The following is a 23,032-nucleotide window of genomic DNA, read 5'->3' on the forward strand; positions in this document are numbered from 1 at the left end:
TCAGTAGGCAGTGGAGGCCAATTCTCTGGATGCTTTCAAGAGAGAGTTAGATAGAGCTCTTAAAGATAGCGGAGTCAGGGGATATGGGGAGAAGGCAGGAACAGGGTACTGATTGTGGATGATCAGCCATAAACATATTGAATTGCGGTGCTGGCTCGAAGGGTCGAATGACCTATACCTGCACCTATTGTCTAATGGGATGTGTACATCACTGTTTATGGCAACATTAAATGAGAATTGCTGAAATTGATGAACTCAGAGCAGTTAAAAGTCAACCACACTGGACCAGACACTAACTTCACTGATTTTCTTTGTTGAAACGGATGCTTATTGTCACGTGTGCCGAGGTACAGTGAAAAGCTTTTGTTGCATGCTATCCACTCAGCAGAAAGACAACACATGATTACAATCGAGCCATTTACTGTGCATAGAAACATGTTAAGGGAATAACATTTAGTACAATGTAAAGCCAGCAAATGCTGATCAATGATAGTCCGAGGGTCACCAAAGAGGTAGATAGTAGTTCAGCACTGCTCTCTGGTTGTGGTAGGATGATACAGTTGCCTGATAACTGAATCATCCCATCACAACCAGAGCAGTGCTGAACTAGTAGCTACTTCTTTGGTGACGCTCGGACTATCCTTGATGGGATTTACCAGTCATACAGTGTCCGTTACCTGGTATGTATCTGCCGCCATGTCAGTTGCCGCTTTCCACACGGCGCTGATCTGCATGGGCAGAGTGCTGCCATCGATTAGTGTAACCTTGACCCGTGGCGAGGTGGTGAGTACGGAAATAACACAGAGACGCTCTTGTTCGACAGGATTGAACACAACCAAGTGCCTGGGTCAACATATGAACAGATTAAACGCTCATGTATAACTAAATCCTCTATGTCTACAAAGCCCTCAAAGGGCTTAACCCGACCTACATTAAAAGTCCTCTCACCCACCACACCACCTCCAGGTCCCTCAGATCGTCCGACTTGGGGTTGCTGAATATCCCGCGGTCTAGGCATAAGCTCGGGGGCGACCGCGCCTTTGCGGTTTCAGCCCCTATACTGTGGAACAGCATCCCTCTTCCCATCAGAACTGCCCCCTCCATCGACTCCTTTAAGTCGAGACAGGATACTGGTACAGGATATTGATTTGGATGATCAGCCATGATCATATTGAATGGCGGTGCAGGCTCGAAGGGCCGAATAGCCTACTCCTGCACCTATTTTCAATGTTTCTATGAGACTAAAAACTCATCTCTACTCCCAAGCCTTTCATGACGTCCTCTGAGGGAGGGCTATATGTAGTGATGTATGTATTTAATCTATAAACCACTGTTGTATAACGTTAGTACCAATGTAAAGCACTTTGGCCAACAAGAGTTGTTTTTTAAATGTGCTATATAAATAAAAGTGACTTGACTTGACTTCACTAAAGACCGAAAGGCATCTTTACAATCTTTGGGACTTCTGGATGTCAAAAAGAACTAAAGACCTAATGCAATAAGTTTGAAGACACAAGTGACTGTAGATACTGGTTTACTAAAGATTGAAATTGCTGGAGTAACCCAGCAAATGGATCATCTGATCGCATTACTGTTTTGAGAGCTCGCCATGCTGCACACATTCACTGCCACTTTGTCTGGACTGGATCTCAAAATTGCTTTCTGATGTTCACTCAGACGTCCCGATGTAAAGTTATACCTGGGAAGACTTTCGAATTTTATCACCGTTTTCTCTGGTAGTTTGTCATGATTTTGCCGTTTGTTATCCTGAAATTAAAAAAGAAAAGGCATTATAATTCCCAGATAGTTAATATAGCCGCCTTTGACTATAAACAGTTATGAACCGTGGTAGGATCCAGGTCGAATTTGGGAGAGTGATGAACATGCATCTCTTCCTCCTGTAATGTCTGACCACAATGGGTGTAAAATTGGGAAGTCATGGTGCAGTGGTCCAAAACATTGGTTAGGCCACATTTGAAGTATTATCTGCAGTTCTAATCACCACACCACACTGCGGCACGGTGGCGCAGCGGTAGAGTTGCTGCCTTACAGCGCCGGAGACCCGGTTCGATCCTGACTACGGGTGCTTGTCTGTACGGAGTTTGTACGTTCTCCCCGTGACCTGCGTGGGTTTTCTCCGAGACCTTCGGTTTCCTCCCACGCTCCAAAGACGTACAGGGATGTAGGTTAATTGGCTTGGTGTAAATGTAAAAAATGTCCCTGGTGGGTATAGGATGGTGTTAATGTGCGGGGATCGCTGGTCGGCACGGAAGGGCCTGTTTGCACGCTGTATCTCGAAACTAAAGTAAACTATAGGAACGATGTGAAGGCTTTGGAAAGGGTGCAGAAGAAGTTCACCAGGACATTGTAGAAACAAAGAACTGAAGATGTTGGTTTACACAAAGGACACAGGGTGCTGGAGTGACTCAGTGAGTTTGGCAGCATCACTGGAGAACATGGACAGGTGATGTCTTGAATCAGGACCCTTCTTCTGACCTACCTAAGTTCTCCGGAGATGCTGCCTGACTTGCTGAGTTATCCCAGCATTTTTGTGTCCTTTCGCCAGGACACTGCCTGGATTGGAACATATTAGATATAAGGAGAGTTTGGACAAATTGGGAATGTTTTCTCTGGAGCATCGGAGGCAAACGGAAGACTTGGTGGAGGTTTGTAACATTGTGAGAGGCATAGATAGGGTAGACAGTCAGAGTTTTTAAGAAGGAACTGCAGATGCTGGAAAATCGAAGGTAGACAAAAATGCTGGAGAGACTCAGCGGGTGCAGCAGCATCTATGGAGTGAAGGAAATAGGCAACGTTTCGGGCGACCCGCTGAGTTTCTCCAGCATTTTTGTCTACCTTAGACAGTCAGATTTGTTCTTTCACCATTCAAACATCAAATATGAGCGGGCATAGGTGTAAGGTGAGAGGAGGGAAAGTTTAAAGGAGACTAGACCAAGTGGGACCTGTCCCACGGGAGGCCTGGTCCCCCAACGCAATATTCCACCACTCACCCATAGCCCCCAACTGCACTGACGTGGCAATAACTTGTATAAAAATAAGATCAATGTGAACGCTCTCCCTCTTCAGGTCCCTATTCCCCATCTTCGTCATCCTCCCTCTCAACAAGGGATAGATTCCAAATATCATTTACCATCTGCAGGAAAAGTGAAGATTCATCGTATATGAAGTCGTTTTTGTTCTGTAACACCAAGAGGTGAGCTGCATTAATTATCACCCGCTTCAAATTCATCAACGAGTGGAAGAGCCTGAAAAGTAATTAACAACAACACATCGATGTTTAGACAACAGTTGATCACATCGAGACAAAAAGCCTTGCAGTTATACAGCAGAACAGCATCTCATCAAGTATCCAGTAGCTCTTCAAATTTACGTAAATCCCGTGTGTATACACTGCCTCAGCACCCTCAAGTTGTCTCTGAACACCGTGGGTTCGGCATTAATACTGGGAACTTCATATAACATCGTCAGTCCGAAGGGTCTCAACCCAAAACGTCATCCTTCCATTCCGAGATGAGAACACAGAGTGCGGTGAGTCTGTGGAATTCTCTGCCACAGAAAGTAGTTGAGGCCACAGTTCATTGGCTATATTTAAGAGGGAGTTAGATGTGGCCCTTGTGGCTAAAGGGATCAGGGGGTATGGAGAGAAGGCAGGTACAGGATACTGAGTTGGATGATCAGCCATTATCATATTGAATGGCGGTACAGGCTCGAAGGGCCGAATGGCCTACTCCTGTACCTATTTTCGATGTTTCTCTCCAGAGATGCTGCCTGACCCGCTGAGTTACTCCAGCATTTTGTGTCTATCTTGATATAACATCCCTCTGCGATAACTTGTGCTAACTCAGCATAAACTGCGACAATATTATTTTATAAACCAGGACAACTGCTGTCTGGATCAACAATAGGACCATTGATACACTTTAGTTTTATATCTATAACTGCAGACCATGTCCCTTATCTGGGAATGTAAATACAAATGTACGTGAATAAAAGCAGACTGGGAGGATGAAACACTAATTCGTATTCACTATCAGAGACAGCAAACCTACACCGGAAATTGGAGGAACAGCACCTCATATTCTGCTTGGGGAGTCTGCATCCTGGGGGCATGAACATTGAATTCTCCCAATTTTGTTAGCCCTTGCTGTCTCCTCCCCTTCCTATCTCTCCCTCAGCCCTCGGGCTCCTCCTCCTTTTTCCTTTCTTCTACAGCCCCCCCCCACCCACCATCAGTCTGAAGAAGAGTTTCGGCCCGAAACGTTGCCTATTTCCTTTGCTCCATAGATGCTGCTGCACCCGCTGAGTTTCTCCAGCATTTTTGTGTACACTCATGCTTCATGCCTGGCTGGTAGGAACAATGTGCGTTCGCGATGGTGTGGCTTTCTTCCAAACTAGTATTATCTGATGTTACACAAAAAAGCTGGAGAAACTCAGCGGGTGCAGCAGCATCTATGGAGCGAAGGAAATAGGCAACGTTTCGGGCCGAAACCCTTCTTCAGACTGATCGGGGGCGGGGGTGGGTGGGGACAAGAAAGGGAAAAGGAGGAGTAGCCCGAAGGCTGGGGGATGGGAGGAGACAGCAGGGGGGCTGAGGAAGGGGAGGAGACAGCAAGGACTAACAAAATTGGGAGAATTCGATGTTCATGCCCCCGGGGTGCAGACTCCCCAAACGGAATATGAGGTGCTGTTCCTCCAATTTCCGGTGCTGCTCGCTGTGGCCATGGAGGAGACCCAGGACAGAGAGGTCGGAGACGGAGTGGGAGGGGGAGTTGAAGTGCTGAGCCACCGGGAGGTCAGCTTGGTTATTGCGGACCGAGCGGAGGTGTTCGGCGAAACGATCGCCCAACCTCTGCTTGGTCTCACCGATATAGATCTGCTGACATCTAGAGCAGCGGACTCAATAGATGAGGTTGGTTATTGCACTACCAGTCCACCATCGATTTTTCGGCAGCAGAGCCTTGCTGTATTATCTGTTTTGCCCGACCAAGAGAGATCACGGCCTTCGGGGGGGGGCGCGATACCGGCCCGCAAAGTCAGCCGTGGTAGTTGGCTATGGTGGTCGGAGTTCCAGAGCCCTGGCCACAGGGGACAAAGCTGATAAGCTGCGGAAGTTCCGATCAGGTTGAGATCGGCCTCCTCAGGCGGCCTAGGCACCACATTTTCGGGCTGGGATTTCAACAGCTCTCTGGTAAATCTGTCCTATTTAACGGAGGCGCCGAACCACCAGTTGCGGGAAAATCGATGGCAGACCTGCACTCGGACGTTTTAATCTGGTTACGAGCACCTCCCTGGAAGCGTGTACCTGAGTCCGTAGTCGACAACCACTACTTCCTTCGAGGTGCCGGTAATGGCGTCGTGATGTTGGAACAAGCCGACGTTCCTCCGAGCTTCCGTTAAAAAGTGATAATCAGAGACTGGGTACTTAATGTCCACGCCGAACCGCCGGGCGTGATTCAGGGCTAGGCTGTACAGGATCTCAGCTGCTCTGCAATAAAACAACAGGGTTTACAGAGGGCTGACCTAGCTGTTTATCAGAAATACCAACACACACACACACACACACACACACACACACACACACACACACACACACACACACACACACACACACACACACACACACACACACACACACACACACACACACACACACACACACACACACACACACACACACACACACACACACACACACACACACACACACACACACACACACACACACACACACACACACACACACACACACACACACACTACTAGTTATCAAACATTGAAGGTGGACAAAAGTGCTGGAGAAACTCAGCGGGTGCAGCAGCATCTATGGAGCGAAGGAAATAGGCAACGTTTCGGGACGAAACCCAAAGGAAATAGGCAACGTTTCGGTTCGAAACCCGAAGGGTTTCGGGCCGAAACGTTACCTATTTCCTTCGCTCCATAGAAGCTGCTGCACCCGCTGAGTTTCTCCAGCACTTTTGTCCACCTTCGATTTTCCAGCATCTGCAGTTCCTTCTTAAACACTAGTTATCAAACATTTGCAGGTGGAAATCATTCAGTTCAACACTTATGCCTAAAGTCCTGTGCTGCTGCTCATTAAAGGGGGAGTTTGACTTTCCCAATTTCTGTATCTCTCACTCATCTTTCCTGTCTATTTGTTTTCTTTTTCTTACTCTTTAACTTCTTTAAAGTGGGGTGGCACCGTGGCACAGCTGTAGTTGCTGCCTTACATAGAAAATAGGTGCAGGAGTAGGCCATTCGGCCCATCGAACCAGCACCGCCATTCAATCTGATCATGGCTGATCATCCCCAATCAGTACCCCGTTCCCGCCTTCTCCCCATATCCCCTGACTCCGCTATCTTTAAGAGCTCTATCTTGAAAGCATCCAGAAAGCTTTCTCCTCATATCCCTTGATTCCATTAGCCCGAAGAGCTATATCTAACTCTCTATTGAAAACATCCAGTGAATTGGCCTACACTGCCTTCTGTGGCAGAGAATTCCACAGATTCACAACTCTCTTACAGTGCCGGATATCCAGGTTCGATCCTGACTACGTATAGAGTTTGTACATTCTCCCTGTGACCTACATGGGCGTTCTTCGGGATCTCCGGATTCCTCCCACACTCCAAAGATGTAGAGGTTCGTTGGTTAATTGGTTTGGTAAAATTGAAAATCGTCCCTAGTGTGTGTCCCTAGGATAGTGCTACTGTGTGGGGGTCGCTGGTTGCACGGACCTGGTGTGACAAAGGGCCTGTTTCTGCACTGTATCTCTAAACTAAACCAATCTATTTTCAGGTCTGAAGAAGGGTTTCGGCCCTTTGAATAAATTTTATCCAAACGTCTCTCCCAGATGCGATAAATGTTTGTTTCAAAACGCTAATATAACACATTCATTTGTAGGATGTACAAAGTTGAATACATTTTGGAGCGATATATTTGATATATTTACAAAGCTTTTCAAGTCAAGAATAGAACCCAAAACGGAATGGATTATATTTGGAATAATAGGAGAAGATACCAATTTAAATAAAGATCAAAATGTTTTTTTTAATTATGGGTTAATAATTGGAAAGAAATTGATACTTACATTTTGGAAAAATACAACCATACCAACTGTTAAAATGTGGATTAGGAATATGATGGACATAGCACGCCTTGAAGAAATGAGACTCCGACTAATAGATAAATATTACCAATTCTTAAGCAGTTGGTCTCCTTTCATCGACTTTTTGGAATCATGTGATGCAGCGGTACCGTAAGGATTGCTGATTTCAGTTCATGACGCGGATAGATCTACATCTCCGAATACAGATTTGAAAAATTCTCTTTTAAGGGGCCTTCTCTCCTATTTCTTATTTCCACTTTCTCACTTCCTTTTTTATTTTTTATATACACACTTCACGTTTTTCTACTCTCTACCATCTATTTTTCCACTTTTTCCTCTTTCTATTGTTTTCTTTTTCTTGTCTTGCTTACTTCCTTCTCATAACATAAAACTAGAGGTTGTACATAGAATGGATTACGGTATTACATAGTTGGCACCTAAAATTAGGTTCCACTGTACTGTTTTGTGCTGTATTAACTTCTAATAAAAAAAAAAAGAAAAAAAAAAAGAAGGGTTTCGGCCCGTAACGTTGCCTATTTCCTTCGTTCCATAGATGCTGCTGCACCCGCTGAGTTTCTCCAGCCTTTTTTTTGTCTACCTAATCTATTTCCACTTTGGTTGTCATTGTTTTCTCACTGCTCTCTCGTTCCTTCTCAGCAGGTGACAAAGGGCAAGCTCCATGAGTGCAAGTGCTTGCAGATGCCAAGTGGATGCTCCTTACCTGAGATGTGACTCCAGCACACGGTCCAGGTTCTTGTAGAAAGGTCTCGAGGTAAAATACCCGCTCCAGTAATGGTCCTCGCGGTCGGCGTAGGTGAAGAAGTCGCCGCTGAGGACAGGGTAGGATGGGGGTTTGCTGCCAGGGCTGACACCATTCTTCTTGTACACCGCATCAAAGTACTCGGACAGGGTCCCAAATTGTATCTGGAGATAAACAACATTCAAGACAGTGAGCACACGCTTTCCTCCCAAAAACTTCCCTTCATTGTTTTCCCCAATCTCTAAATTACATTCCTGACCTCGAGATATTTTTTATTTCTGAGGCGACACAGTAGAGTTGCTGCCTTACAGCATCAGGGACAGGGGTTCCATCCTGACCACGGAGTTTGTACGTTCTCCCTGTGACTGTGCGGGTTTTCTCCGGGCGCTCCAGTTTCCTCCCACACTCCAAAGCCGCACAGGTTTGAAGGTTTAAGAGGGAACTGCAGATGCTGGAGAATTGAAGGTTACACACAAAAGCTGGAGAAACTCAGCGGGTGCAGCAGCATCTATGGAGCGAAGGAAATAGGCAACGTTTCGGCCCGAAACCCTTCGGGTTTCGACCCGAAACGTTACCTATTTCCTTTGGGGTTCGGCCCGAAACGTTGCCTATTTCCTTCGCTCCATAGATGCTGCTGCACCCGCTGAGTTTCTCCAGCTTTTGTGTGTAACCAGGTTTGAAAGTTAATTGGCTCCTGTAAATTCTAAATCCTTTCATTGCAAAATGATTTGAGTGTAGGAGCAGAGAGGTTTCTACTGCAGTTGTACAGGGTCTTGGTGAGACCACACCTGGAGTATTGCGTACAGTTTTGGTCTCCAAATCTGAGGAAGGACATTATTGCCATAGAGGGAGTGCAGAGACGGTTCACCAGACTGATTCCTGGGATGTCAGGACTGTCTTATGAAGAAAGACTGGATAGACTTGGTTTATACTCTCTAGAATTTTAGAAGATTGAGAGGGGAACTTATAGAAACTTACAAAATTCTTAAGGGGTTGGACAGGCTAGATGCAGGAAGATTGTTCCCGATGTTAGGGAAGTCCAGGACAAGGGGTCACAGGTTAAGGATAAAGGGGAAATCCTTTAAAACCGAGATGAGAAGAACTTTATTCACGCAGAGAGTGGTGAATCCCTGGAACTCTCTGCCACAGAGGGGAGCTGAGGCCAGTTCATTGCATATATTTAAGAGGGAGTTAGATGTGGCCCCTTGTGGCTAAGGGGATCAGGGGGTATGGAGAGAAGGCAGGTACGGGATACTGAGTTGGATGATCAGCCATGATCATATTGAATGGCGGTGCAGGCTCGAAGGGCCGAATGGCCTACTCCTGCACCTAATTTCTATGTTTCTATAGTGCTATGGCAATGATCCCTTGTCGGCACAGACTCAGTGGGGCAAAAGGCCTGTTCCCGCACTGTATGTCTGAGGTCCATTGGGGATGTCTAGTGCTTTTCCCAGAGACCGCAATATATCACGAGTACTGCAGGTCATCATGGCCGAGTTCAATATGACCTCATCCAGTGCCAAATGCTCCCAGGTTTCTCCTCCACTAGCAACCGGCAGACCGGACGGAGACTGGAACCAGAGTTGCCCCAGCCTCAACCCTGGCTAATGTAGAAACAAGGAACCGCAGATGCTGGTTCACAAAAAGACAGCACAAAGTGCTGGAGTAACTTGGCAGTGCAGACAGCATCTCTCAAGAACGTGGATAGGTGACGTTTGGGGTCGGGACCCCTTCTTCAGTCTGAAAAAGGGCCCTGACCTGAGATGTCACCTGAAGATTAACCCTTATTAATCAGTATAGATTCCTGTCTAGGTTTCTAATGGAAACAGCTCATGTGAACACGTCAAGCTGTATTTAACCCTTATTAATCCCTGCCATGCGTTCAGTTCGCAGTCTCCTTTGGAGGCGTGGGTTCGTCTCCCACTTCTGACACCATGTTTGTGAATGATCCACAACAACATACATAGTGAAATATTAGTCTTTACTCCATAAGTAATCCAGAACATTTAAACTGCCAGCCATTCATACCCAGCTTGGCGTGGCTTCTGTGAGCTGGCTGACCCTGTTAGTGTAATACCATGTAGTACTGTAATACCATGTAATGGGTGGCATGCATATATGTGTAGTGGAGATTATAAATGGCACGGATTAATAAGGGATAATCTACATCACCTATCGTGTTCTCCAGAGCATGGATCTGACCCGCTGAGTACTCCAGCGCTCTGGAATCTTCTCTATGCTAGCCAATACAGCTTAGTGCAGAGAGTGGTTTAGATATCATGCTGCTTGAGAACTGGATACCGGAACCAACGGAATATGAAAAGCTGCCGTCCACGTGGAACACTTACTTGTACGTGGAGCTCCGGGTGGGAGTTCATGTAGTTGAAGAGCTTCTCATAATTCTGGAACTGCTGGTCCCACTCCAGCGCTTTGTCGTAACGGAAGTCATCGCCGAGCGGAATCAGGACGACTTTGCTCTTGTACAGTTTGGACTTCTTCCGGTATTGATCCAAAAGTAAATTTGCCCTGAAAGGAGAGAGAGAGAGAGATGCATGGAAACGGACGCAGACATGTGTGGGGTTGGTGGGCATGATCAGTCCTCGTGTCAGCAGTAAGAAACAAATCGGTTTATATCAATCAATCAATCAATCACCTCAATATTCATAGAGGAATGGAAATTAGACAGAACACAAAAATAGAAACATAGAAATTAGGTGCAGGAGTAGGCCATTCGGCCCTTCGAGCCTGCACCGCCATTCAATATGATCATGGCTGATCATCCAACTCAGTATCCCGTACCTGCCTTCTCTCCATACCCCCTGATCCCCTTAGCCACAAGGGCCACATCTAACTCCCTCTTAAATATAGCCAATGAATTGGCCTCAACTACCCTCTGTGGCAGTAATAATGCTGGAGAAAACTCAGCGGGAGCAGCAGCATCTATGGAGCGAAGGAGATAGGCAACGTTTCGGGCCGAAACCCGGAAGGGTTTCAGCCCGAAACGTTACCTATCTCCATCGCTCCATAGATTGATTGAAGGGTTTCGGCCCGAAACGTTGCCTATCTCCTTCGCCCCATAGATGCTGCTGCACCCGCTGAGTTTCTCCAGCATTTTTTGTCCACCTTCGATTTTCCAGCATCTGCAGTTCCTTCTTAATCACAATGGAAATTAGACATCTGATTAAGAGCAGACACTAATAAAAGTGGGGATATTAAATCTGTCTAAATAAATCAATGAAGTCAATGACATTGCACACATTTCCTGTCAACGCTTGGCAGTATAAATTCCGGTCGGGGTTTCTAATGGAAACAGCTCATGTGAACACGTCAAGCTGTAATTAAACTTCTGCTAGCAGGAGCGGGCTAATCAAACCCAGTGTCAGGAAAACAAGGTTAACACGTTTAGATTGGCAGTTTAACCTTATTTTCCTGACATTTGCTATTGATTAGGACACTCCTGCTAGCAGAAGTTTCATTACAGCTTGGCAGTTTCCAATGTGACTGTGAATATAAAATGTATTCATGTAAATATATATAAATAACGGCAAAATTGCATGTCCACACCTTGTTCCATGATCTGCCAAGAGCCAGCTCCTGTTTTTGAAACAACCCCACTTGATTTTTTTGTGCCGGGCAGCATCCTCGCCAATCTAAGTTGCATCTTCTCAAAAGCTACCACTTCCTATACTACAGAGCCGAGTACCAGACCAACAACACAACACCAAAGATAGACACACAATGCTGGAGTAACTCAGTGGAACAGGCAGCATCCCCGGAGAGTAGGAATGGGTGACGTTTCGGGTCGAGACCCTTCTTCAGGCTGAAAAGTCACCCCATTCCTTCTCTCCAGAGATGCTGCCTGTCCCGCTGAGTTACTGCAGCATTTTGTGTCTGTCTTTGGTCTGAACCAGCATCTGCGGTTCCTTCAAACACAACACCAATGTTGATTCCAAGCACATTGAGGCCAAGCACTGCCATACGCTCAGGATTGAGGAGCACTTCAACAACAACTCCGACCCCCGACGCATGTGGCAAGGCATCCAGGCCATCACGGACTACAGACCCTCCAACATCACCCCCACATCCAGCGACGCCTCCTTCCTTGAGGAGCTTAATCACTTCTATGGCCGCTTCGACAGGGACAATCTAGAGACAGCCATCAAGGCTGTACTACCTGCCGATCACCAACCCCTCACACTCACCCCCTACGACGTGTACGTGGCACTGAGTAGGACTAATGCACGTAAGGCTGCTGGCCCTGACGGCATCCCCGGGCGCGTGCTCAGGGCCTGTGCTGCGCAGCTGACAGACGTCTGGACTGACATCTTCAACCTGTCACTTGCCCAAGCAGTTGTCCCCACTTGCCTTAAAGCCACCTCCATCGTGCCAGTGCCAAAACACTCCACTGCGGCAAGCCTCAACGACTTCCGCCCAGTTGCACTTACCCCCATCATCACTAAGTGCTTCGAGAGGCTGGTCCTGGCACACCTCAAAAGCTGCCTACCCCCCACACTGGATCCCTATCAGTTTGCCTACGGCAAGAACAGGAGTACGGAGGATGCCATCTCAACGGCACTTCACTCCGCCCTCTCCCACCTCGACAACAGAGACACTTATGTAAGAATGCTGTTCATCGATTACAGCTCAGCATTCAACACCATTATTCCATCAAAACTGATCACCAAACTCGGTAACCTGGGCATCGACCCCTCCCTCTGCAACTGGATACTGGACTTTCTAACCAACAGACCCCAGTCTGTGAGGTTAGACAAGCACACCTCTTCAACCCTCACCCTGAACACCGGCGTTCCTCAGGGCTGTGTGCTGAGCCCCCTCCTCTATTCCCTCTTCACCTATGACTGCACACCTGTACATGGTACTAACACCATCATCAAGTATGCAGATGATACAACGGTGATTGGCCTCATCAGCAACAACGATGAGCTGGCCTACAGGGAGGAGGTCCAGCACTTAGCAGCATGGTGCGCTGACAACAACCTGGCCCTTAACTCCAAGAAGACCAAGGAGCTCATTGTAGACTTCAGGAAGTCCAGAGGCGGCACGCATACCCCCATCCACATTAACGGGACGGAGGTGGAACGTGTTTCTAGCTTCAGGTTCCTGGGAGCCAACATCTCCGATGACCTCTCTTGGACCCACAATACCTCTACTCTGATCAAGAAGGCTCATCAGCGTCTCTTCTTCCTGAGGAGACTGAAGAAGGTCCATCTGTCTCCTCAGATCCTGGTGAACTTCTACCGCTGCACCATCGAGAGCATCCTTACCAACTGCATCACAGTATGGTATGGCAACTGCTCTGTCTCCGACCGGAAGGCACTGCAGAGGGTGGTGAAAATTGCCCAACGCATCACCGGTTCCACGCTCCCCTCCATTGAGTCTGTCCAAAGCAAGCGCTGTCTGCGGAGGGCGCTCAGCATCGCCAAGGACTGCTCTCACCCCAACCATGGACTGTTTACCCTCCTACCATCCGGGAGGCGCTACAGGTCTCTCTGTTGCCGAACCAGCAGGTCGAGGAACAGCTTCTTTCCGGCGGCTGTCACTCTACTCAACAACGTACCTCGGTGACTGCCAATCACCCCCCACCGCCTCCCCCCCACCCCGGACACTTTTTTTTTTTTTTTAATTCAAATCGTTTGCTATGTCGCTCTTCAAGGGAGATGCTAAATGCATTTCGTTGTCTCTGTACTGTACACTGACAATGACAATTAAATTGAATCTGAATCTGAATCTGATTCCTATTCCGCCTGGGTTGCTTGCGTCCGGATGGCATGAACGTTGAATTCTCCCAATTTTACTAGCCCTTGCTGTCTCCTCCCCTTCCTTAACCCTCGAGCTGTCTCCTCCCTTCCCCCTGCCCTCCGGCCCCCCCTCCCCCTCCCTTTTTCCTTTCTTCTCCCCCCCCCCCCCCATCAGTCTGAAGAAGGGTTTCGGCCCAAAACGTCAGCTATTTCCTTCGCTCCATAGATGCTGCTGCACCCGCTGAGTTTCTCCAGCATTTTTGTGTACCTTTGATTCCTTGCATGCAGACTTGGGACCATTAACACTTTAAATTCCTATTACTTAAATTAAATTTAAATTAACTATTAAATTCCATTTGGAATAATTTGGAGGACCAAGAAACCAAGAACAAGAACACAACAGATAGGCCTATACATCATCGCACCGGTCCCAACTCATCTGTGAGAAGTGAATAGATTTCGACTTGGTCAGCAGAGCTTTAGCATTGGATTCAATGACTCAGGGCAGCGTTAAGCGGATAAAAAGATTAGATGTATGCTTGGATTCTAAAAGTAAAACCTCACCTAAATGCAATCTGACCACCATCAATTTCAATCCAATTCTATCACTTCCGATTTCCCCACACTGAAGGCACATGCGGAATAATTCAATAAAAAGATTTACTATGCTGCTGACACATTGATTCATTGGTTCATAAGTTCTAGTAGCAGAATTAGGCCATTCGACCCATAAAGTATATTCCGCCATTCAATCATGGCTGATGTATCTTTCCCTCTCAACCCTATTCTCCTGCCTACTCCCCATAAACCCTGACACTCGTACTAATATTGACATAGATCAAGAGGACGTGTGTAGCAATACTAAGCAGGCCATCCTGACCAGGTCACCATGGTCGGGTCTGCCTGGTGTTCAATAAATACATGAGATGAATGCAACACAAATAGTCGGCTCTCGTTGAGGCGGAGGTCAGATAACCAAGCTCAAGCTCGGTTGGCACGGTAGCGCAGCGGTAGAGTTGCTGCCTTAGACGCAGCGCCGGTGACCCGGGTTCGATCCCGACTACGGGTGCTGTCTGTACGGAGTTTGCACGTTCTCCCCGTGACCTGCGTGGGTTTTCTCCGAGATTTTCGGTTTCCTCCCACACTACAAAGACGTGCAGGTTTGTAGGTTAATTGGCTTGGTGTAAGTGTGAAACAATTGTCCCCAGTGTGTGTAGGAAAGTGTTATTTATTTATTTTTTAACTTCTTAAATTGTTTTTTATAATTATTTATTTATATGTTACTTGACTGTAAGGAAAATCCGTTTCGTTGTCTCTTATGAGATAATGACAATAAAAATTGAATACAATATGCGGGGATCGCTGGTCGGCGAGGACCCGGTGGGCCGAAGGGCCTGTTTCCGCGCTGTATCTCTAAACTAAACTAAACTCTAGTCAGCGTTCGCCAATGATCACGGCTGGAAACTGTGAAGGGTCAGCAGAAGGCGAACTAGCGCACTCAATCAGGAATTCATTATCACTCCTTCATGGCATCCAAACAGACCATGAAAAATCTACCATTCTCCCCGCTGTCCCAAACACATCATGTGAAGAACTTCACAATATAAAGAATACCACCAAAGACACTCGATTTTCAAGAACAAAGGAAAGTTTCTAACACACCGAAATTCAAAAGGAAGCAAATCCTCTCTCCCATGGTGATGATTACACAAGATAGGTACATGGACAATTACTTCACTTAGTGTCAACAGCAATACAAATTGGAACTGATGCCACTGTTCATTTTCAAGAAAGAACTGCAGATGCTGGAGAATCGAAGGTAGACAAAATTGCTGGAGAAACTCAGCGGGTGCAACAGCATCTATGAAGCGAAGGAAAGAGGCAACGTTTCGGGCTGCTGCTGCCGCACCCGCTGAGTTTCTCCAGCAATTTTGGCCACTTTTCATTTCACTGCACATCTCGTATACGTATGTGACGAATAAACTTGACTTGGCTAGCAGCCATGAATGGAGAGCAAGTACAACTCAATTCAGATTGAAACACACAAACTAGAGAGAGGGGGAGAGAGAGAGGGGGGAGAGAGAGAGGGGGGAGAGAGGAGGAGAGAGGGGAGAGAGAGAGGGCGGAGAGAGGGAGGGGGAGAGAGAGAGAGAGGGAGAGAGAGAGGGGGGAGGGAGAGAGAGGGGGAGAGGGAGAGAGGGGAGACGGGGAAAGAGAGAAGGGGAGAGAGCGAGGGGGAGGGAGAGAGGGGGGGGGAGAGAGAGGGAGGAGAGGGAGAGAGAGAGGGAGAGAGAGGGAGAGAGGGGGGGGGGGAGAGAGAGGGGGGAGGGAGAGAGAGGGGGGGAGGGAGAGAGGGGGGAGAGGGAGAGAGGGGAGGGAGAGAGGAGGGAGGGGAGGAGAGAGGGATAGAGGAGAGAGGGGGGGGAGGGAGAGAGGGAGAGAGAGAGGGGGGAGAGAGGGAAAGAGGGGAGGAGAGAGAAGGGAGAGAGGGAGAGCGGAGAAGGGGAGAGAGAGGGGGGAGGGAGAGAGAGAGGGGAAATGGGGAGTAACATCAGGAGGGTCATGAGCCTCTGTGAAGAAAGGGAGAGGGAGGGGGGGGAGATAGAGGAGGGAGAGAGGGGGGGGGAAAGAGGGGGGAGGGAGAGATGGGGGAGAGAGAGAGGGGGGGGGGAGAGGGGGGGGGGGAGAGGGGGGAGAGGGAAGGGGGGGGGGAAGGGAGGAGAGGGAAGGGAGAGAGAGAGGGGAGAGGGGAGATGGAAGGGGGAAGAGAGGGCGAGAGATAGAGGTGGGGAGAGGGAAGGGGGGGAGAGAGAGGGGGAGGGGGAGAGGGAGAGGGAGCCTAGTGGAGAACCCAAGGCAGGGTCCATGACATCAGCTCCTACCTCTCTGCCACGCTGTCATCATTGATCACCTTGGGTGGGACTTTCCAAGGACAGCTGATCCGTCCTCCAGGGAGGCGGCGGAAGTCAAACTGGCAGCAGATCTTGGGGTCCGGCCCGCAGGTGTGAGGGACGTCGTAGCTGTAGAAGGGCATGAGTTGGCAGAAAATATCCGTGCTGGAGTCAGTGTCTGGAAAAACAATGAGAGAGGGGAGGAAGCACAATTCTGTTACGCTACTCAACACTGACCTCGGTGGATGTCAATCAGAGAGGGGGGAGAGCCCCTCCCGGACACTCACTCCACCAGGGAAAAAATAGAAACATAGAAAGAGGTGCAGGAGTAGGCCTAATGGAGGCCCTTCGAGCCCATGACACCGCCATTCAATATGATCATGGCTGATCATCCAACCAGTATCCCGTACCTGCCTTCTCTCCATACCCCCTGATCCCCTTAGCCACCAGGGCCACATCTAACTCCCTCTTAAATATAGCCAGAACTGGCCTCAACTACATTCTGTGGCAGAGAGTTCCACAGATTCACCACTCTCTGTGTGAAAAAAAGTTTTTCTCATCGCGGTTTTAAAGGATTTCCCCCTTTATCCTTAAGCTGTGACCCCTTGTCCTGGACTTCCCCAACATCGGGAACAATCTTCCTGCATCTAGCCTGTCCAACCCCTTAAGAATGTTGTAAGTTTCTATAAGATCCCCTCTCAATCTACTATGACTGTATGCAAGTAAATAGATTTATTTATTGCTCATAATTATGTCGCTTTTCTAGGGAGATGCTAACATAGAAACATAGAAATTAGGTGCAGGAGTAGAGCCCATTCGGCCCTTCGAGCCTGCACCGCCATTCAATATGATCATGGCTGATCATCCAACTCAGTATCCCGTACCTGCCTTCTCTCCATACCCTCTGATCCCCTTAGCCACAAGGGCCACATCTAACTCCCTCTTAAATATAGCCAACTACCCTCTGTGGCAGAGTGTTCCAGAGATTCACCACTCTCTGTGTGAAAAAAGTTTTTCTCATCGCGGTTTTAAAGGATTTCCCCCTTATCCTTAAGCTGTGACCCCTTGTCCTGGACTTCCCCAACATCGGGAACAATCTTCCTGCATCTAGCCTGTCCAACCCCTTAAGAATTTTGTAAGTTTCTATAAGATCCCCACTCAATCTACTATGACTGTATGCAAGTAAATAGATTTATTTATTGCTCATAATTATGTCGCTTTTCTAGGGAGATGCTAACTGCATTCCGTTGTCTCTGTACTGTACACTGCACAATGACAATAAGCGTTGAATCTGAATCTGAATTCTTGTCTTAGCCAGAAAATTTATGTTGAAGGAATCCAAAAAATGCACATGAAGCACCCCACACCTTCAATCCCTCTGATCTAGAAGGGACAACGGAAAAAAGCATTGCAGATAGACACAAAATGCGGCAGCATTTTGTGTCTATCTGCAATGTTTTTTTCCGTTGTAACTTTCTGTAACCTTCTGAACGTTTTTCGTTGTAACTTTCTGTAACCTTCTGAACGTTTTTCGTTGTAACGTTCTGAATTTCCCCGAGGGGATCAATAAAGTATTTGTTATTATTATTATTATTGACTCAGCGGGTCACGCAATTGCAACTCAGCAGGTCAGGCAGCATCTGAGGGGGAAAAAGGAACAGGCGACGTCTCGGGTCGAGCCCTTTCATCAGACATCAATAATGAATTGGAGCCGATCAAATCAGTAACTGGGAGAGTTTTCTTTTGGACACAAAGGAATGAGCGCACAATTCCAGCATTTGTGTTCTTTCTCCCCATGTCCAATCCCTTCCACTGACAGCTGAAACACTTTGGGTGCCCTCCACCACGTCACCAGTTTCTAAAGCTCTGCTGCTATCGATTCATCCGCGCTACAGACATATTGATTCAAGATTCAAGCGAGTTTACTGTCATGTGTCCCAAATAGGACAATGAAATTCTAGCTTTGGCCTGTTTCCATGCTGTATGACTCTAATACCTCATCTTCACATGTTGCTGCTTTAACTCAATATCAAATTATTCAATTTATCCAGAACAAGGGGTTATAGTTTAAGGATAAGGGGGAAATCTTTTAGGACCGAGATGAGGAAAACTTTTTTCACACAGAGATTGGTGAATCTGTGGAATTCTCTGCCGCAGAAGGTAGTTGAGGCCACAGTTCATTGGCTATATTTAAGAGGGAGTTAGATGTGGCCCTTGTGGCTAAAGGGATCAGGGGGTATGGAGAGAAGGCAGGAACAGGATACTGAGATGGATGATCAGCCATGATCATATTGAATGGCGGTGCAGGCTCGAAGGGCCGAATGGCCTACTCCTGCACCTATTTTCTATGTTTCTATTATCAATATCAAATTATTCAATAATGCACCCGCTGAGTTTCTCCAGCATTTTTGTGCACCATCAAATGATTCAACCTTATGTAACTCACTTCTTTACCGCCATTTACACCCGTCATCATTTTGGCTTTGGGTCCCTCTTTATTTACTAGAATGGTTAACAAAGCATTGGACAAAGTAGCAACTTTATTCTCCGTTATTCCCTTTATTCTACTCATCCCTCCCCCACGTTACCTGCTGAATACTAACAGCCAAAGATCCTACAGCGAGCAAGATGGTCCACTCGACCAAAAAGACGCAGTTCGGTCATGGGCAGATTCATGGGTAATTTTCGGCCCCATTTCCGTAACCGGCTTCCGTCTCCGCACCAAAGATCCCGTCGTAGCGGAGCAAAGATACTAGTGCGGAGACGGAAGCCGGTTACGGAAACATCCTCGTAAAAATAAAAGTTCTTTGGTAAAAATCGTCTCCTCATTTTCAGAATTTATAATTTATTAACACAAACTGTTCCCCCGCAACGTTGATTACACTGCGAGTCGGATCGGGTCGGGTCCGGTTACTAAAATGGATGAAAAAAAGGCCCACGTTCCGCTCCGTTGCGTACTACACGTCAGCCCATTGCATTTAGCAGGAGTGGTCTATCTTGCTCTGCTATTGGATCCTTGCTAACAGCAACATCGCCACAGGAAAATATTGGAACCGGGGTGGGGGGGAGACGGGGGGGGGACTAAGGGCCTCAGTCCCGGTGCATTAACTGCTTCTTTTTTCACTGCCCAACACCACGGACTTCCATCTGTATATAGGTATATATGTATGTAGCGCCGCAGAAATTGTGTGCACCTATTCCCGCCCCCCCCCCCCCCCCCCCCTCCCTTCTGTTTTTTGTTTTTTCTGTTTCTTGTTTTTTGTGCTAAATTGTATGTATGCACTGAGTACGAGCAGCTTTCACTTTCACTGTACATGTATAGTGACAATAAATGGCATATCATATCAGATGCTGCCTGACCTGCTGAGTTTTAAATCGGCATTTTCTGTTTTTATCCCAGCGCTTGTGCATTTATTTACGACATTTAAAAAATCCACAGGATTGAATTGCTGAGCAGCTCTCACCTACCCCAAGTCTGCCTCCACATGAATTCCAGACTTTTGGTGGCTGCAAAGTGTTTTTTGATGGAGTAGTGCACTCGTTGGATGAGCATACTGGTCAGGTTCGAACGTTTGAGCAGATAGGACATGGTTGAGCTGTGTCCAAAAGGATCGATAGCCCATCCTGATCGTGGGATCACTCCTGCCGATCCAAAATACAGGAACTCACTATATATATATATATACACATCAAATCAACGAGAGTGTTAAATAATACAGAACTTAGTAAGAGCCATTCATTCCATGCTCCATGCACACGAAAAGGATAAACAACATTTTGTTTAAGAAGGAACTGCAGATGCTGGAAAATCGAAGGTAGACAAAAATGCTGGAGAAACTCAGCGGGTGTGGCAGCATCTATGGAGCGAAGGAAATAGGCAACGTTTCGGGACGAAACCCAAAGGAAATAGGCAACGTTTTGGTTCGAAACCCGAAGGGTTTCGGGCCGAAACGTTACCTATTTCCTTCGCTCCATAGATGCTGCTGCACCCGCTGAGTTTCTCCAGCACTTTTGTCTACCTTCAATGTTTGATAACTAGTAGTGTGCAACGTTTCGGGTCGAGACCCCGAAAGAGCTATTTCCTTAGCTCCATAGATGCTGCCTCACCCGCTGAGCTTCTCCAGCATTTTTGTCTACTAACAACATTGTAACACTTCCAAGTAGAATGAGTTTAAGGTAATAATCCAGCTTCAATTTGTGGGGAATTTTGTTTGGATTTCCAGAAGTACTTTAAAAATCGGACAACTCCTCTCCTTCCAGTCTTACCACCACAAATGAATGAACTCCTCTGCTCCTGGGCTCACTGTGGTTCACCTCATTCCAATTCAGATTCAGATTCAGATTCAATTTTAATTGTCATTGTCAGTGTACAGTACAGAGACAACGAAATGCATTTAGCATCTCCCTGGAAGAGCGACATAGCAAACGATTTGAATAAATAATAATAAGTGTCCGGGGAAGGGGGGGGGTGGTGATTGGCAGTCACCGAGGTATGTTGTTGAGTAGAGTGACAGAAGAAGCTGTTCCTCGACCTGCTGGTTCGGCAACGGAGAGACCTGTAGCGCCTCCCGGATGGTAGGAGGGTAAACAGTCCATGGTTGGGGTGAGAGCAGTCCTTGGCGATGCTGAGCGCCCTCCAAAGACAGCGCTTGCTTTGGACAGACTCAATGGAGGGGAGCGAGGAACCGGTGATGCGTTGGGCAATTTTCACCACCCTCTGCAATGCCTTGCGGTCGGAGACAGAGCAGTTGCCATACCATACTGTGATACAATTGCCCTTGTTCACATGAATCGTAGGATTGAGTGAAACTGAGCATTTTTTTTACTGTACAGACGCACGGTAAAAAACAAAAAAATGAAACATTCATTTAGACAACTTGCACACTTTCTCAGCATGGTGAAAACCATTATAGCCACTGTAATGGCACCCCAGCAACGGACTGTTCCAGCTGCTACAGTCAGGCAAACGCCGCCATTGCCATACTGTGAAAACATAGAAACATAGACAATAGGTGCAGGAGTAGGCCATTCGGCCCTTCGAGCCTGCACCGCCATTCAATGTGATCATGGCTGATCATCCAACTCAGTATCCTATACCTGCCTTCTCTCCATACCCTCTGATCCCTTTAGCCACAAGGGCCACATCTAACTCCCTCTTAAATATAGCCAATGAACTGTGGCCTCAACTACCTTCTGTGGCAGAGAATTCCACAGATTCACCACTCTCTGTGTGAAAAATGTTTTCCTCATCTCGGTCCTAAAAGACTTCCCCCTTATCCTTAAACTGTGACCCCTTGTTCTGGACTTCCCCAACATCGGGAATAAAATGGAGAAGATGAGAAGGAGTATCTTCCCAGGGGCCATTAGGACTGTAAACTCCTATCTCACCAGGGACTAACTTTACTGAACCAATTTACTGTTGTGTGATGTCTTTTTTAAATTGCTGTTTTTTTCTTCTTTTCCTCCCACAAATATGTGAATATGTGATTCTGTTCCATTCTGTTTTGTCGGATTTTTTTTTGCACAATCCACAAGCTTTGCCACTTTTCATTTCACTGCACATCTCGTATGTGTATGTAACGAATAAACTTGACTTGACTTGGAATAGCTTTTAAGCAGCTGCGGGTTGCACAACAGCCATTTTGTGCACTGCAAGCTCCCACAGACTAGCTGGAAAATGACCCGCTAATCAGCTTGTGTGGTGTAATTGAGAGGTAAGTATCGTCCAGTATAAAAATGATATGTCTCTGGCTCCTGTTCAGAATTGTGTAATGGGACCCTTTGTGACGAGATCAAATTCACGGTCTCAGTTTAACATCCATCTGACAGACAACACCTCCAACAGCGCAGCGCTCTCTCACTGAGTGGAGCAATGGGTTGGATGGATCTGCTCAAGTCCAGGCACTTGAACTCACACCTTCCTCCTCACAGCAACTGTGCCAAGACTGGCTTTCACGGGAATCTTGACGATCCAATGGGTCAAATAGGTTTTAATCTCCGCAATGCTGTAATCCTCCAGTCAGTTTGGCTTTGGATGGTCTTAAGCTTCTTCGGAGTGTGATGTCAACTCCACAGAGTTATCATCAAGTCCACAGAGTGGTTCTCTGGAACTCTCTGCCACAGAGGGTAGTTGAGGCATCATGGCTATAAAGATTAGATGAGGGGATCAGGGGGTATGGGAGAAGGCAGGTACGGATACAGTTGGATGATCCCATGATCATATGAATGGCGGTGAGGCACACAGAATGGCCTACTCCATCATGTTTCTATGTGGGAATGATGCAAGGTGATCCCACAATGTGTAATCACACAGTTCCCATCGCTTGTGCACCACCCCCTGGAATGTTTGAAGGAACAATGCATAAGGAGATTTACTCTACATCAATAGAAACACGGAGCTGCAGGTGCTGGTTTATACTGAAGATCGACACAAAGTGTTGGAGTAACTTAGTGGGCCAGGCAGCATCTCTGGAGGAAAAGGACGGGTGACGTTTCGGG

The 23,032-nt window shown here is 47.2% G+C and overlaps 1 protein-coding gene across 3 annotated transcripts in view; it reads right to left on the reverse strand.

The window, feature by feature from the left end:
• The window catches only part of man2a2 (mannosidase, alpha, class 2A, member 2), a 67,451-nt gene that overhangs the window by 21,277 nt on the left and 23,142 nt on the right, over positions 1-23,032 (reverse strand). For all 3 annotated transcript variants that reach the window (XR_008726251.1, XM_055662595.1, XM_055662594.1), the window contains exons 6-13: positions 20,003-20,176; positions 16,526-16,712; positions 10,233-10,410; positions 7,846-8,048; positions 5,324-5,506; positions 3,152-3,266; positions 1,700-1,767; positions 678-843 (exon numbers count right to left, since the gene is read on the reverse strand). Coding sequence is in view for 2 of the 3 variants with exons in the window: in XM_055662595.1 (XP_055518570.1) it covers positions 678-843; positions 1,700-1,767; positions 3,152-3,266; positions 5,324-5,506; positions 7,846-8,048; positions 10,233-10,410; positions 16,526-16,712; positions 20,003-20,176 (1,274 nt within the window). In the remaining variant the exon portion in view is untranslated. The remainder of the gene's footprint in view (positions 1-677; positions 844-1,699; positions 1,768-3,151; positions 3,267-5,323; positions 5,507-7,845; positions 8,049-10,232; positions 10,411-16,525; positions 16,713-20,002; positions 20,177-23,032) is intronic.

The sequence above is a fragment of the Leucoraja erinacea genome, chromosome 36, assembly GCF_028641065.1.
Source record: "Leucoraja erinacea ecotype New England chromosome 36, Leri_hhj_1, whole genome shotgun sequence".
Taxonomy (NCBI): domain Eukaryota; kingdom Metazoa; phylum Chordata; class Chondrichthyes; order Rajiformes; family Rajidae; genus Leucoraja; species Leucoraja erinaceus.